Source organism: Acyrthosiphon pisum, chromosome A1 (assembly GCF_005508785.2).
Source record: "Acyrthosiphon pisum isolate AL4f chromosome A1, pea_aphid_22Mar2018_4r6ur, whole genome shotgun sequence".
NCBI lineage: Eukaryota > Metazoa > Arthropoda > Insecta > Hemiptera > Aphididae > Acyrthosiphon > Acyrthosiphon pisum.
Window position 1 is genome coordinate 98,827,154 of NC_042494.1, and position 15,923 is coordinate 98,843,076.

At 30.6% G+C, this 15,923-nt stretch overlaps 1 protein-coding gene across 1 annotated transcript; it reads right to left on the reverse strand.

The window, feature by feature from the left end:
- Positions 1-9,833: 9,833 nt before the first annotated feature.
- Positions 9,834-11,440, reverse strand: LOC100166051 (non-classical arabinogalactan protein 31). Its single transcript, XM_003245808.4, has one exon. The coding sequence runs from the start codon at positions 11,366-11,368 to the stop codon at positions 10,340-10,342; it is 1,029 nt and encodes a 342-aa protein (XP_003245856.1). The 5' UTR covers positions 11,369-11,440; the 3' UTR covers positions 9,834-10,339.
- Positions 11,441-15,923: the final 4,483 nt, after the last annotated feature.

Here is a 15,923-nt window from a genome sequence, read left to right on the forward strand (position 1 = left end):
GATCGTTCATCCGTAGCATCTGCTTTTGTAGTAACTCGCGAGAGAGTACTTTCCAAAAAGAAATTATTTCCTACTATTCCCTCCTCACGAGATAATGTGTCAAAAATACTTTCTACTGGTTTTAAGTTTTTTTATTACCTATATTTATAATCCGGTGATAGTTAAAATGTTTCATTTTAATATTTTGTCTGTAATAATATCGTATACTCGTTTTATAATGTCATTGCAAAAAAAACGAGTAAACAGAAACATGTATTGCGGGTGCATTGGACGTAAGTAATGGAAACAATTTCATCGGAACGACAACGGACGGTGTTTAACTTAAATATCAATTCATTTTTATCTATAAGATGTTTAATTTTGTATTATTTATTATGATCGTATATAATATGATAGTACCTACTATATTTTATTATCTCTTTATCTAATGAGGTTGATACAAATTAACTGTAGTGTTTTATGTAGGTACAGGAAGCATGCAATTGCCCCTATTTCTTCATATTTTCCATCTACTGCAGCGAAATTTGAGACTCTTGTAGCCTCTCCCCCTAACTAAATTATATCATTATATAACAATATATACCTACTATTAATATTCCATTTATTCATTGTGTCAAATGTCAATTCTACCGACTGTTTGTTTAAATTTTACTCCTAGGTCGACGTAGTTTGTGACTGTGTATAGGGGTGTATATATAGTCATTTATTTTCAGTGTTCTTGTCTTGTTTTCAGTGTTCGTGCTTTTATTATGAATTATGATATACACGTATTATTATGCGTTTGTTTTTAAAACAAATATTCATTGGGATATAGAATTAATTTTTTTTCGGGACGAAGTATTTTTTCTTGAAGTAGGTAGATGTCGGTTTATAGTAATACTAGCACATTTGTACCGATCTGGAGAAGGTTATACATTTAAACTCGTGTGGCTGTAAAAAAAACATGTTTATGTAGGTAGGTTTAATGTAGGTATATACATTATTTCCTTTGTTAGATTACACGATATTCGGTTGAATAATTTTTTAATACCGCACACTGTTGTACTGTAATAGTATGATATAATAGTATAAAAAGAAAATATGGATGAACGAATTCAAATGAGTAAAAACACACTCTATTATTTCAACTGAACATAATATAAATTTAGTATCTTGGCACTGGAAAACAACCACTTGTGTACGAACGACTCTAAAATAATTTTCTATACATAAGCATTTGGCACATAGCTATAAGAATGTACAAGACACATTTTGAAAGAATTTCGATTTTTTTGTTTTACCCCTCATACGATGAGTATTTCTCCTAAGGTTTATTTATGAACTATAACAATGTTATCACTACAATTATTTTAATAGTCATAACATGATGAGTAACCTAGCCTATATGACATAATCATATTTTATCACTCGATTAAATTCATACATAAGAACAATTTATTATTAGACTACCATTATAAATAATAAAAATTAAATAACTAGCCCGTGATAAATATAGTAATATTACGCGTACAAGTTCAATTATATTTGTCCTTCAAGGTCGATGGTGTAACGAACGGACTTGTCAACAATTGATATAATATAATATTATGCTTATTACCGTTTATGTATAATATGATCTCATTATACACGAATGCAGTGCCGGATCTAAAATAATTCTTACGCTCGTGGCGAATGGTATAGAATGACATATTGGCATCAGCTCTATATTATGCATACATTTATACCGATAATTAACCATTTCCCTCTAAGACCTATGGGTGACTCGTGAGTTTGTTTTGTTACGTACACACCGCTCACCAATTACACTGTTGTGCATTTTTAATACAAATATAACATATTAATACATTTGGAACCATTTGACGCAAAATAGCCCCTCCCCTCATTTGGACTGACTGTATAATAAGCAGCTGCAGGCGAATTTTGGAAACAATACACAAAATATATACTTTCCACAAAATGATACAAACATCGTTTGAATATATTTTTTCGTCTCCACAGTAGAATCGTCCATATGGGGGTGGGTATATACTGTAGTCCTCGAGATTTACCACTTACATCATGGGATATTAGACGTGAGGCGACTTCAAGTCCATGTTAAACCCAGTGACAAGCGTCAAGAGCATCAGCTGTAATAACGATCTATTTAGATCATTGTCACGGTGATACAAACGCGCCGCACAATCGCGTTATGTAAATCGTATGTACAAAAGATATAAAATATGTCTATATTATACCATATACGTGTCGTATCCCGTTGCGTGCGTGTTTCAACCTTCTGCAGGTGTGATTTATTCGTGTTGGTTTATTAATTGTTCGTTTTCACTCATCTCACGTCATACAATGTGTTACATGTGATCGGTTAAAAAACGATAACATGACATACTTGTGTACAATACCCTTTCCACGCATAATAAATTAATTAGAACGACGCCGGCACGTGATTGCACCGGCACGTGCATGGTCCGAGACGACGACGCCGCCGGGTGAAGGACCTGCACGGCGTTGGCGTCCGGTTTTTTAGTCTTCATAACGATTATAATATTATTATATTATTATGTTGTGCCACGCGAAAGTCCGTGTTTTCGTTTTTGTGTTTTATCCCTATTAATCGAGTGCGAGAAATTCAAAGTTGTGTACCTCCTTGGAGTGTTGTAAACAGCTGCAGGGTACTCAATACCCTGAATTTTCATCCACCCCCCGCCCGTCCTGACCAACACAGCTGTCAACAAAATGTGTTTATTAAAATACGTACAATACGCACATTGCGATTTTTTTATTATTATTATTATCAATGAACCTACCGTTCACTAGTTTTAAGTACATTAAAATACCTAAAACTGAATACAATATAATCGTATTGAGTCAAATATCATGCATTAGTATCAAAGTTTCAATTACGCGTATACCCACAACTTACCAAATTCGGTATAAAACGCATTGGGATATTGTATGAAAATAAGTATCAAAGATTAAGAAGACTAGAAATCCCTACTTAGGACCTAAAAGTAGAAGTTTATCGAAGAGGCTGTCGAGTATAGTTTGCTAGAGAGAAAAATCGTTGCAAGATTATTGATTTCAAAAATAAAGAAAAATAATAATAATATTTATATAATATGCTTTTTAGCAAATGTCAAATTTATCAAATTAATTATCATAATTAATAATAATAACATAAGTGATATTACTAAAATGTATTATAATCAGTAAAAAGAAAATTGAGCCTTTTCCCGAGAAATTTTGTCTTGATTCATCACACATGAATCGTTCCGAAACACGGCTGGGCGTGGGCACCTATAGGTACTATCACTGTTAATGGCCTGCCTTCTCATATTATGTACCTACCGTTATTATTTTTGTATATTATATATTTAAATAGGTAATAGATAATTATCAAATTTTCTTAATGTGCCAATCCAGCAATAGATTGTAAATATTGCTCTTTTAAAATAAAATTTAAAAAAACTTGACAAAAATGAAAAATGCGTAACGAATAATGGGGAAAAAAATCGTACTGTTCACAATCGATAGAACTTTTATTGGTGCATCTGTTCGCCGATAGAGACTCGAAACTGCGTTTTTATATCATAATACCTATACCAATTTTTTTCTCATTTATAACGGTCGTGGTGAATAATTACGCGAGCAATAACTGTTTGAAAGTCATCTAAAACGAAATTTTTCGATCTCCCATACCCTTCACACACGATTCTAACAATCACGATTTATATTTTTTAAATTTTTTATTGCGGGGGGGGGGGGCTGAAAATGTAACTTTCAGCTAAAATGTTAAAGTTACGGTACTTACAAAGGTATTACAATCTAGTATAATAGGTACGCATATGGCATATAATATGCAGCCATTGCGGTAGAATGGAACACGCGCGGCACTAGTGCAAATGCTCGGTTTTTGTTTTTATGGTGGGTGAAGGGGTGGAAATCCATTTACTAGTTTATCTGATGAAAACGGCCGATCGAGGGGAAACATATATTATTACCTATACGCGGCGTATACCGGAAAACATGTAATATGTATACATATAGCTCATAATAATAAGTATATTTAGGAGCATGGAACGCACGATTTAACGATATCGAAATTAATATTATAATAATATTTTATCTGATGCAGTCGTAAACAAAACTTCATAACTACCTATATGATATAGGGATACCTACTAAAATAGACAAAAAAACAACGGGTGTAAAAGCTCGCGGAAATGCGATCTGCAGACATTCCAATGGGTCGACGGATGCACGAGCAATAAACTCGTTTATTCGTGTAGTCGTGTATAATATAATAAATTAACAGTAAGTATATAGTATTATTATACCATATATTATTATTATTATAATATTATTTTGTGAAAAAGTTGACAGACTAATGTTATGGTAATGATATGAATCCAAGACGAACAGGAAGTGAGAACATAATATTATTTTCTAATCGAACGTTTTGATATTATTGGCCGGAGCCGATTATTGTTATTATATTATTACGCGGAATATTGTACAACTGCGAGACATATAATAAAGTGTATCATTCATAATATATTATAATATTGTTGGATTCAGCTTAAATCCTTGTCGTGTGGGTCGTGAGCGGGTGTTTGGAAATAAAATAACATTTACGTACTTTCGTTTTTGCAGGTGTGTGATAAAATATATTAAATTTATTATTTTACAATAATGACGACATTTTTTTTGTGGAAATTATAATATTTGCATACAAGAACATGTTCGTGTGCGTTACGTTTACGTAATTTGTTTTCATTCTTCAAATACCACAAAATGTGCAACTGTCGTAAAAAAATGGTCCTCTTATACTCCAATCGATCTAAGCGCCGCATTACTCGATGTGTAAAACCGGTTGTTGGAGCTAAATTTAGAATCATTCGCCATATATTAATATTTTATGTGTATATTTGGACATTAAATTTGTACACATAATATAATTAATAGCTTCTTGTATTGCACTTCAGTTTCTAAAAATAAACTTAAAAAAAAAATGGAATCCATAATAAATAAATATATAGCACCAGTATAGGAAATGTTGTGTTCGTATTAATTACATATTACTAAACCATAATTCTTATGTATTATATCACTAGGTAGCCACTAGGTCTAGTACCTATAACTACGTAATTACGACCACACAGAATACTTATGACTGAGTTATGAATTAAAATATTGTAACATTTGAACAGTAATTATTATTGTACCTATGGTAATAATTATATAATAGAAATATCAAGAACAATTATTTTTAAATTTTATTGATCAAAATATAATATTTGGAGTCCAAATCGAACCTTGACGAGTTATTATAATTACTTTTTTTTTACGTCAAATTATAAGCTACCCTGAACTTGAATAAATTACACCTTTAAGGCGTCAATTTTATGTGTCTATATAAGATATGAGTTTCGTGTACTTATAATATTTTAACTAATTGTTTTTTATAGTACCTATAGGTACTTATATAGTTATATAACATTGATTTGTCTCTGACATATTAACTATGTATGATTTATTTCGTAACAATAACTGGACAGGTAACATCATTTATACCAAATATAAAGCCGTGTTCGTTTTTTTCACCTTGAGGCTTTTATAGAAATAATTAAGTACATACCTCGAATGTTTATCGTATGTGTACACCGAGGAAGTCGTCGGCTACACTTTGTGGTTTCCCACTCGTACTACCTATGTGTTAACCATAAGTACTTTACATTGTACAATATCGCTGACCGATTAATTAGATTGTTTGGACTCATAATAATATTTAATTACATTTTAATGTTTTGTTTTTCTCAAACGGAATATAATTATTATAATAATAATTTATAGTAAAACGCATTAATATTATTTTGCATATTGAATAGACGCATCGCCAGCTCTAGTTACAACAATTTTGAACTTTTAATAATTACGTTTTCAGTTTCTAAAAGTGTTTCTTGATTAAGATATAATACAAAATATCATATTATACATTTTTTTTTTACATTGTACGATACATTTATTTTCAAACCGGTAATAATGGTTACGTCGTTGTTAATTAATTAAATCGAGTACAACTAGGTTACTGCAGTTATGATAACACGGTTACCAGAGCTTTTTACAGTTTTTGTGATGTTATAAAAAAAAAATAATAATCGCATTATGTAATTTTCCGTAAAACGTAAACGCGTAATGATTTCAACTGTTTCCAGGTTTTTTTTTTTTTTTTAAAACGTATTCCATTACTTTCGGTTACGAAGTATATATGAGTATCATATACTGACAAACAAACACAAATGGGATTCTGTACGAAACAAATATATACCTACCTACCGATTGGCGATTGCGTGTACCAGCTGTATATAGATTCCGGTCGAGAACGGATTTTCGAAAAGCAATAGCTGTTGGATAATAATACACGACATATACATACCTACACACGTTGTATTGTGTTACGTATGAAGAGTAATTTAACTGGAGCCATGGTTTTGCACCCGTGAAAAGCGGTCCTGGAAAAGCCACACCTATACATGCGCCCGGGAAAACGGACCGAGGAAACGACTGCAATCCATTACGCAGAAACCCCCTCCGCGTGTCTGCGCTGCTGTGTAGTTCGAAACCCGGAGAAAAATTATTTACCGACGATCTAGTGATTTAGGAGAAAAATTATATTTAACGCGCGTTCATTACCGGCATACTATATTATATACCTATATACGTGTGCGGTTGCGATGGTTGTTACCATCGTCGTTTTGCCGGAAAACAGTTTTTACGATTGTACATATTAATATTATGGTGTAATATACCTCCTAATACCCATTGGTTATAGGTTGGATGGATTATACTTTACGGAGGGTTTAGAGATACGAATATATTTTTTAATTTTAATTTTCATAAAACCGTATACATATATATATAGGCGGTCGATAATTATTTTAACAGTAAACACTCATTATCTCGACAAGTACCACCTACGTATACCTAAGTTTTAAAAAAAATGTTCGTCCCTTGAAGTCGTAACTAAACAAAACTTTTGAAAAAAACTGCGTAATGCCATAATATTATAATATTATATTCCGAAGCAGAAGATTTTTCTGAAAATGATGATATAATAAAATCGAATTTCTAACGAGTTGTTAATAAGTACTTAGTATTTAAAGTTATAATGTGTGGAGTGGATTGGCAAAGTTCTACCTCGTAAAACGTTGGTCTGCTACTTCGCTCATCAAAACTTTAAATGCTTATTGGGTATGACTAATTACCTACTCGTTAAAAACTCGATAGAAAAATATTCTGCTTCGGAAAATAAAATTTAAAAATGTATATATTTATTTATATACTTATATATACCTATATATTTGTTCGTTTAAAAATCTAAAAAGTTAAGGAAAAAAGACAACATCTAAAAATAGATAAAAATCATTAAAAACAATATAAATTTTTTTTCTTTTAATGACTTTAATTTATGTAACAAAATCATTTCCAAAAACGTTAATATTAAATTGGGGTTTAACTTTGAAATTTTTATCCTGTATTGATGTGTATGAAAATCTGGTAAATGTTCACGTTTCGATGATTCATTCGATAAGTTGAACGTGAACAGACTTTTCCGTAGCAAAAGTTTCTGTTTTTAATGGAAATCCTTATTTCACATTTCGTTATTTCAATGCTTTTTGTTCTTTTAGTAATAAATCATTATATCTAAAATACCATTCATGTTACAACAATGTTCGTATAGTACAGTTAAAAGTGTTTAATTCCAAAAAGTAACTAAACCGTAAAAACGAGATCCCCTGCTTCCCTTAGAATCTAAAATAGTCATGTCTTCATTGAAGTGTTAACAAATATTGTAATCGAAAGTAAAAACTAAAATACGTTAAAAAATAAATTATAATAAAAAAATAATCACAAATATGATAAAAATTAAAAGTAAACAAGATAGAAAAGTCCACTCATTGAGATATCTGAATATACGGTATTTAAACGTATTGTAATACAACTTAATAAACTATAAGGTAATCTTTATAATATTAAATACTGTTTATAGTGGTTAGTATAAATTTTCTTTTAATAAAACCGTTGTAAAATGCAGTGATATAGCTAGTATTTTTCTTTGAGGGGGGGGGGGGGTGGCTGATAATGTGATTTCACAAAGTCGGTTTAACCAGGGTCTCCTGCATAAGTGTAGCAAACTGATACCGAAGTTTTATTTTAGGTTTCAGTTCCTGTACTGCTATAGATACAAATTTGTATTTTCAGTAACTCACATAGACCATAGAAATAATTTTTAATTGTCTTAATTTTTTGTTTTGGGGGGTAGGAGGGGAAGTTACAATCTCAACTATGCACAGTATAATATTGACTATTTATGAATACCTTAATATCAACAACCATAACTCTGTAGGTACTAGTAACTAACGAATTGACACAATAGTGATATATCTAAGGTGTTATAAATTTATGTTTAGAAACCAAAAACTAGGTAATTAATATAAATCACATATTTTATAATTTCCATTATTTTGTATCTAATAATTTTCTCTGTTGATTAATTTACAATTCTGCAGCAAAGTGACTCAACTTTATATACTGTATTTCTGGTTTCGTATATAACTTTAGCCGAACCGAACACTATTTAATCCTTGATTAAATATTTAAATACCTACAAATTATTCAATAATAATATTATATTAATGTGTATAGACACTCTAAATATTAATAAAAAAAATATGTATTAACTCACATGGCCTGTTACTTTTCTAAAAAATATTACCTAATTCATTTTATTTTGGTTAACCTGGAAAATCGCAGAAATTATAATGAAGTTGTTATTTTTAATTTTATCGTTCATTATTTTAAATTGTTATCTAATGATATGTATAGGAAATAATAAATCGAAAGATTACGTTACTTATATAATCATTTATGTACAAAAATTAACTAAATATTAAAATATCATTACGTTAGGAAAAGAATGTATACACTATTATACGATATACGATATTTAATAAATTCTTATCAAAAAACAGGTATATAAATTATTAACGTAAGTGAATTAATTCTAATCATAATATTATAATGAGTAGTTTATAAGTTTGACAGTTTACATAATATTTCTTGCCAACGAAGAAGTAAATAGTATAATATTATTCTTGTTGAGTACGATCAACTGATAGTATATTTGCATTTGTATTAGACCTAATGTAATTTTCTTACGTTATTGTGTTTTTAGTTAAATTGACATAATTTACAAAAAAAAGATAAAATATTATGGTAATTTATATATTTTTTCGTCAGCAGTATAAGTCATTCAATTTTATGATTATTGTCATCTGATAGAAAAAATGTAGGTACCATAATATAAGCAATGTTTTTTTTACAATGGATAAAGTTAATGTACTTACCTAAATAATATTATATTAACTAGAGTGTTAATTGATAATACGTTAGTACAATTCATGCATTACCGATTTCTTATTTGTAATTGCAGTATTACACAAAATATTTGGGTGATTTGTAAATTTCTTTAATTTATCAACCTACCTATTTTGAAATTGTATCATATAGAATGCTGAGCTCATAATAATATGCAATAATACCACTTACAGCATTGACATTCGTTTATGGAAATTAAGATATTATAGAACGATACCATTTGCTGACTTTATAGTACCTATACCTATAAAGAATATAATACTACCCCAGACCCATCATAAATATAAAAGAACACATTTTCACTTACCTATAATGAATAGGTTGGTCCTATTAGTCGTGTCATTTCAAAAAATTATTATAATATAATATGTAGAACTATAGTTGAATAAAAACATAAAACATTATGTATACATTTTTTTTTATTAAAAGTATAATATAATATAGAATAGGGTATAAAAAATTATAAAAATATAAAATATAATAATATATTATCATATATGTTTTTTCACATATACAAAGATAATATATTATTTGTAAAAAGAATAGTATATATTATTTAACAAAGAAGTGTTTAAAAAAAAAAAGTACAAACACAAATATTACTTTCATAATATTTTTGTCACGCAAATATTGTACTATTATCACATAAGTATACTAAATACCTTGTTTAGTATAATAATATTACGACCACACAACTTACGAGATCTTTTCACTTTTAAAGAAGAAAATATTCTACAAATTATTCTCATACGCTTCGATCACAAAATAATGTAAAATAAACATAAAAATAAAATTCTTTACATAATTACATCGTGTAAGTATGATATAGGTACTATACTTGTGCACGTAACATACGTAAACCGGTAACTTTGGGCTCGAGTGTGACTAGATTGAGACGTGAGTTATATTAATATCCGCTGCTACCGTGATGGTAATCGTGTTCTTCATGGTGTTCCTGGTGTTCGTAGTGGTGTTCAGGCTGGTAAGTCTTAACTGGGTATGGTACTTTTACTTCGACTTTGACGGGAACTTTGACTGGATACGGGATTTCCTTGACCACTGGATACGGCACTTGCTTCTCGACCGGATACGGGATATTCTTCACCACTGGTACGGGGTACGGGCGTTCGACGGGAACCTTAACCGGGTAGTGGACAGGCTTCTCGACCGGGTATGGTACGATCTTCTCGACTGGTACGTGCACTGGGTATGGACGGTCGACGGGCACCTTGACCGGGTAGTGGACAGCCTTCTCGACTGGGTACGGCACTCGCTTCTCGACGTACACGGGGTACGGTTTGTCTACGTGCACGGGGTACGGACGATCTACTGGTACTTTGTAGGGTACGTGTATTTCCTTGACCACGGGGTATGGATGGGGCACTGGAACTTTGACGGGGTACGGTTTTTCCACATGCACAGCGTACGGCTTTGGTACTTCCACGGTGTACGGCTTGTCAACGGGGACGGCCACTTTGACCGGGTATGGGTACGGTTTGGCTACTTCCACGGGGTAAGGTTGTGGTACATTTTTGGTAATAGTTTTGACGGGTACGTGGTGGTACGATGATTGTTGATGGCCACCGTATGATCCACTGTAACCTCCACCGATGTTTCCTGAACTATAGTCACCGTGTCCGGCACCAAAGTCTCCTTGTCCGTAGCCACCGCTCACGATTTCAGAGCCGCCATGTCCGTAACCAGCGTTTGCAAAATCGGAGCCGCCATGTCCGTAGCCAGTGCTTGCGAATTCAGAGCCGCCATGTCCGTAGCCGCCACTCGAGATTTCGGAGCCGCCGCCGTATCCGTAGTTGAATTCGGATACGCTTCTCTTGGACTGGTTGTCTTCTGATTTTGCTGTTTTGGCCGAATCTTCTGCGGCCAAGGTGTAGACGCACAGCGCGAATGCGCACGCCGAAAACAATATTACTTTCATCTTGTGTGTTGGTCGCAGTAGTCGTCGAACCTGCAGCAGACTGAACTGAATGTGAATGGTGCTGAATTGTCTGCGTCAGGCACTTTTGTAGTCAATCGTCGATGCTCCTTCCGGGAGTGCCCAAACCGGGTTATCACTCCCACCGGTCGAATGTCCGCAGTGTTACGTATTTTAACTATTAAAATATCATCCTCATAACACACATTTCCACGTTGAGGCTAAAAGTTGTTTTATTCTATCAATGTATAACCCACACACCGTCGGGGCAATTCTGTCTTATGCACGTTATGATATTCGTGTTGTGTTATTATTCAATCGCATCGATTTCAACTCGTTTGAATTATATACCTATACGTATTTAATACAAATTTACGTTTATTTTCTAATGGCAATAATTACTTAGAAATTAAATCAAAACATTAACACGCCATCTGTAATAATCGAAAACATTTTCCGGTAAAATTTAAACAACTATTATTTTAAAACCGTTGGCGTATTGAAATGAAAAACGTTGGTTAGGTATAATATGTGTATTTATTTTGATTAGCTAAATAAATACTTACACGTAAAACCTTATATAATTATAAATTATGCTCAATTTATACAGTAATCACCTAAAAATATTATACAAAACATATTATGTTAATATTCTTATTATTTAGTTTTAAATTAAGTATAATATTTTTATTTTTTTTTATCTAATATTATTTATATAACATACTATACAATTTCTGTAAATTTATATTATTATATATGCCAATTTTTCTTAATATTTTGATATTTTTATTATACAGTTTGACTTTTTTTGAACTAGAGTCCGTTCATATTACGGATTTAACATTACATTAAATTACTTGTATCTTTACAATTGTTTTCCAATATTATATTAACATGTTATATCCTTTTTGTTAAATAACACAATATTTTTAATTCCCACATATAACTCCAGATTAGTGTTAATATTATATAGCAGTTTAATTTTTTTTTTTTATTGTAGACATCGGACAAAAGGTCTTTTAGGGTTTTGTAAATAATATTATTGTAATATTTCATTATTATAATATTGTGATTTTAATGTTTTTTTATTATTTATTTGCTGGTTTTGAAATAAATGGAATAAATTATTCACAGTAAGACATTATTAAGACTAATGTTTTAGTTTTTAATATTCTTTTCGAATATCAATGAGATTTAAACTGGTTTATACTTAAGACTATGTTTCAGATTAGATTTTTTAATGGCTGAAAAATAACTATAGTAAATAAATGTTAAATTCTCAACAGTTTTCTAAATTTATTACATATGTTGAATTTTACTAATAAAAATTACTTATAATGTCAATATTAAGTGTTTTCCAATATCTCTTAATATTCACTATGGTTGTATATATTATGCTTTGTATATTAGAAAAAATAAATTAATAAGGTTTTATCTATTCATTTTAATGCATTTTTTCTGTACTTAAATTGTTTTATGTTTATATATACGTTCTGCCACTGTTTTAACAGCACTCGTACTCTATTGATAATACCGTTGTAGTTTATCCGAAAGTCTGAAACACGTAACGGTTTCACTTTAAAGTCGTCTGGCTAGTGGCTATATATTTTACAACATATATAGATACAAGATATAGGTATCAGTGTACCATTAGGGTTTAAGGCAGAACGGCGTTTGGGATTTGTGTCGGCAAATATAGTGTGAATATACTATACCACCTCACCCAGGATTAGGAACGGTCTCCATTTTTCTTTCCGTGGACCTGTGATGTAGTAGGTGGTCGATGTGCATTTTAAAACTTTTTTTGGATTAAAGTTTCGATTTCGATTAAGCTCCGGTGTAGGTATATAATATAATATGTCTGGAAGCTCGACCGTCTGTGCACATAATAATAAAGTAGTTCTATTTCCGTACATTTTTTTTATTTTTATTTTGTAGATAAATCTGATGTAACTATATAATATGAGTGTTATGAGAAAATGCATACATAGTGGCGGTGACAGAGGCACAACGCATTTCATCGATATAGGTTAGGTTTAATATTTTGTTTTAATTATTGCCCTGTAAACGCGATGTCGTTTATTTACGATCTCGGACAAAACAATAACGAGACATATAATAACATGAAAGACGTCTTAATCGGGTCACAGATTGCCGTCGGTTGATGCATATTTTATGTTTCATCTCGACTACATAATTGTGGAATATAATATAATTTTGTCTGTACGCTGCAGTGGATGTCTACATCATAAAATACACTCATGTTATTGCATGTGTATCGTACAAATTACGAACTTCAGCATCAGAGTGTGCAACTATCGTCTCGCTCCGGTCACCCCGACGCAACCCGATGTGGTGTTTTTAATTTAATTTTGAAAGCATCGATAAAATATCATTTAAGACGGTTGCACATTATTTTACTGTATAGTAATGTGTCTACTTTAACACGTATTAATTTTTTTTTTTTTTTATTACTTACCTACCTATATAGCTATAATGTTTTGTATAATATAGTTTTAGTTAAGACAATTACCTAATAGGCGTGAATATTTCCTTTAATGTGTTGAATATAATATTATCATAATATCAGTATACATTAAATTAATTTTTACAATATAACGTTTTGATAATATCCTAATTATAAATTCTGTACAAGTGAGAATCCAAAATAACGCACCTATTTAATTTAAAACTAATTCATTTCACTTTTAGTAAATTTTAAAATCATAACTATTAAAGTTGGTTTTTGAAATACTTTATGAAATATAAGTTTTATATAGATTGAATCACATCAAATATTAAAAAAATACAAAAATGAAATAACTTACATAATATTATTGATACAGAATATCATCAAAGAAAATAATGTTTTCTCAATACAAAATCAATTCTCATAATTTCATATACATGGTGCAGATGATGTTATCCATAAACAGCTTATTTTTTCTGAATCCAGGGATACAAAAACCTCAAAATCATAAATTTTGTGCAAAGGAGGTTTTTTCACGTCAACGACGAAATAACGAAAAAAAAAATCTCGCTGGTTCAAAAAGTTTGACAATGTAATTACAAGATCCCCCCAAAATATTTTAGGTTGAAAACACAAGTTTAGAACACGTTATATTATCCCCGTTGGGTCCGCCCGTTAGTTACCAGTACATAGTTACGATTGTTCATATTAAGATAATTACTTATTGTAGAAGTATTTAATATAGATACATATTCTGTTTAAGTTTGAATTATAGTTTATTGCGTTGTATTAAATTTCGTTAGATAACGGAAATTCATCACGCTTGTAGAGTGAGCTTTGCCAACTATTGCTTATAGCTCAGAATTAAAATAAGGAATTTTATAAATATTTCTAACTGTAACCAAAAAATCTAAAAGTTATATGAATACAGTTTTTTTAAATTAATATTTTAAGTTCAAATTTGGACGAAATTAGATATTTAAGAGGATGCTACATTGCATTACCCATGCATTTATTGTCTCCGTTTTACACACACTATACGACATAGCAATTAATTTTCGTTGACTAGTTTCAATAGTGTGGTGTTAGTTTTGATATTAGAGTGATTTTACCTATTATCAATTTTTTGATAATAACATTATCTATGCTTAAGCGTTGGATTTTATTCGATATTTTAATTTTCAAGCGAAATACGAGCATTTTTAATTTTTGATATTTCACATATTATCTTGCTTGAAAATGAATATTTCGTAAAATCGGCAAAACTTAAGCACAGATAATGTCCTTACCTAAACGTTTTATAATAGGTCAATTCACTCTAGTATCAAAACTAACAGCACACTATTGAATCTAGTGAACGACAATTTGGTATGTTGTGCGTGTTTAAGACGGAGACAACAAATGTATGGGTAGCGTCCTCTTAAACGGAGAATATTATTACAATTTTAGTTATTTTTTTGGAAATTAAAAATATAATTCATGGGTAGGTATTTGATTTTTTAAAGTATACTATATAAAACTGAATTGTTTCGTTAAAAATTAATTTAACCTACTGTTTCACTAATAGTAAAATAAACTACTTTAATAGCAATAATATCTTAAAATATACTAAATAATATAGGAAGATAGTTGTCTTCACTCAGAATCGTTTATCGTATTATACCTAACTACGATGTATAACATTTAATTCAAATATAACACATCCATTACAGTGACCCACACAGTACAGACGGGTGGTACCTACTTGCCCACTTTTTACTATTAATCATTATCAAATAACTTTGCTGCAGGCTTATAGTTATTAAAACATCATCGATATAATATAACTACCAGTACCATTACTACATCAGTTAGTAATTCAGGATTCTATACAAATTTCTGAAAAAAAATATCTTTTAGAATGTTAAGTTTAAAATTGATATCAAACAATAATAAAATACGTCATTCTATAATAATAATGATCAATTATATAAAAACTAAAAGAACTACTGCTTTACTTGCTACAGTCTATATTTTGTTTCAATAGCTATTGGATCAGTTTATAGATACAGACTTTATTTATGTTGAATAAAATATAGAACAATGATA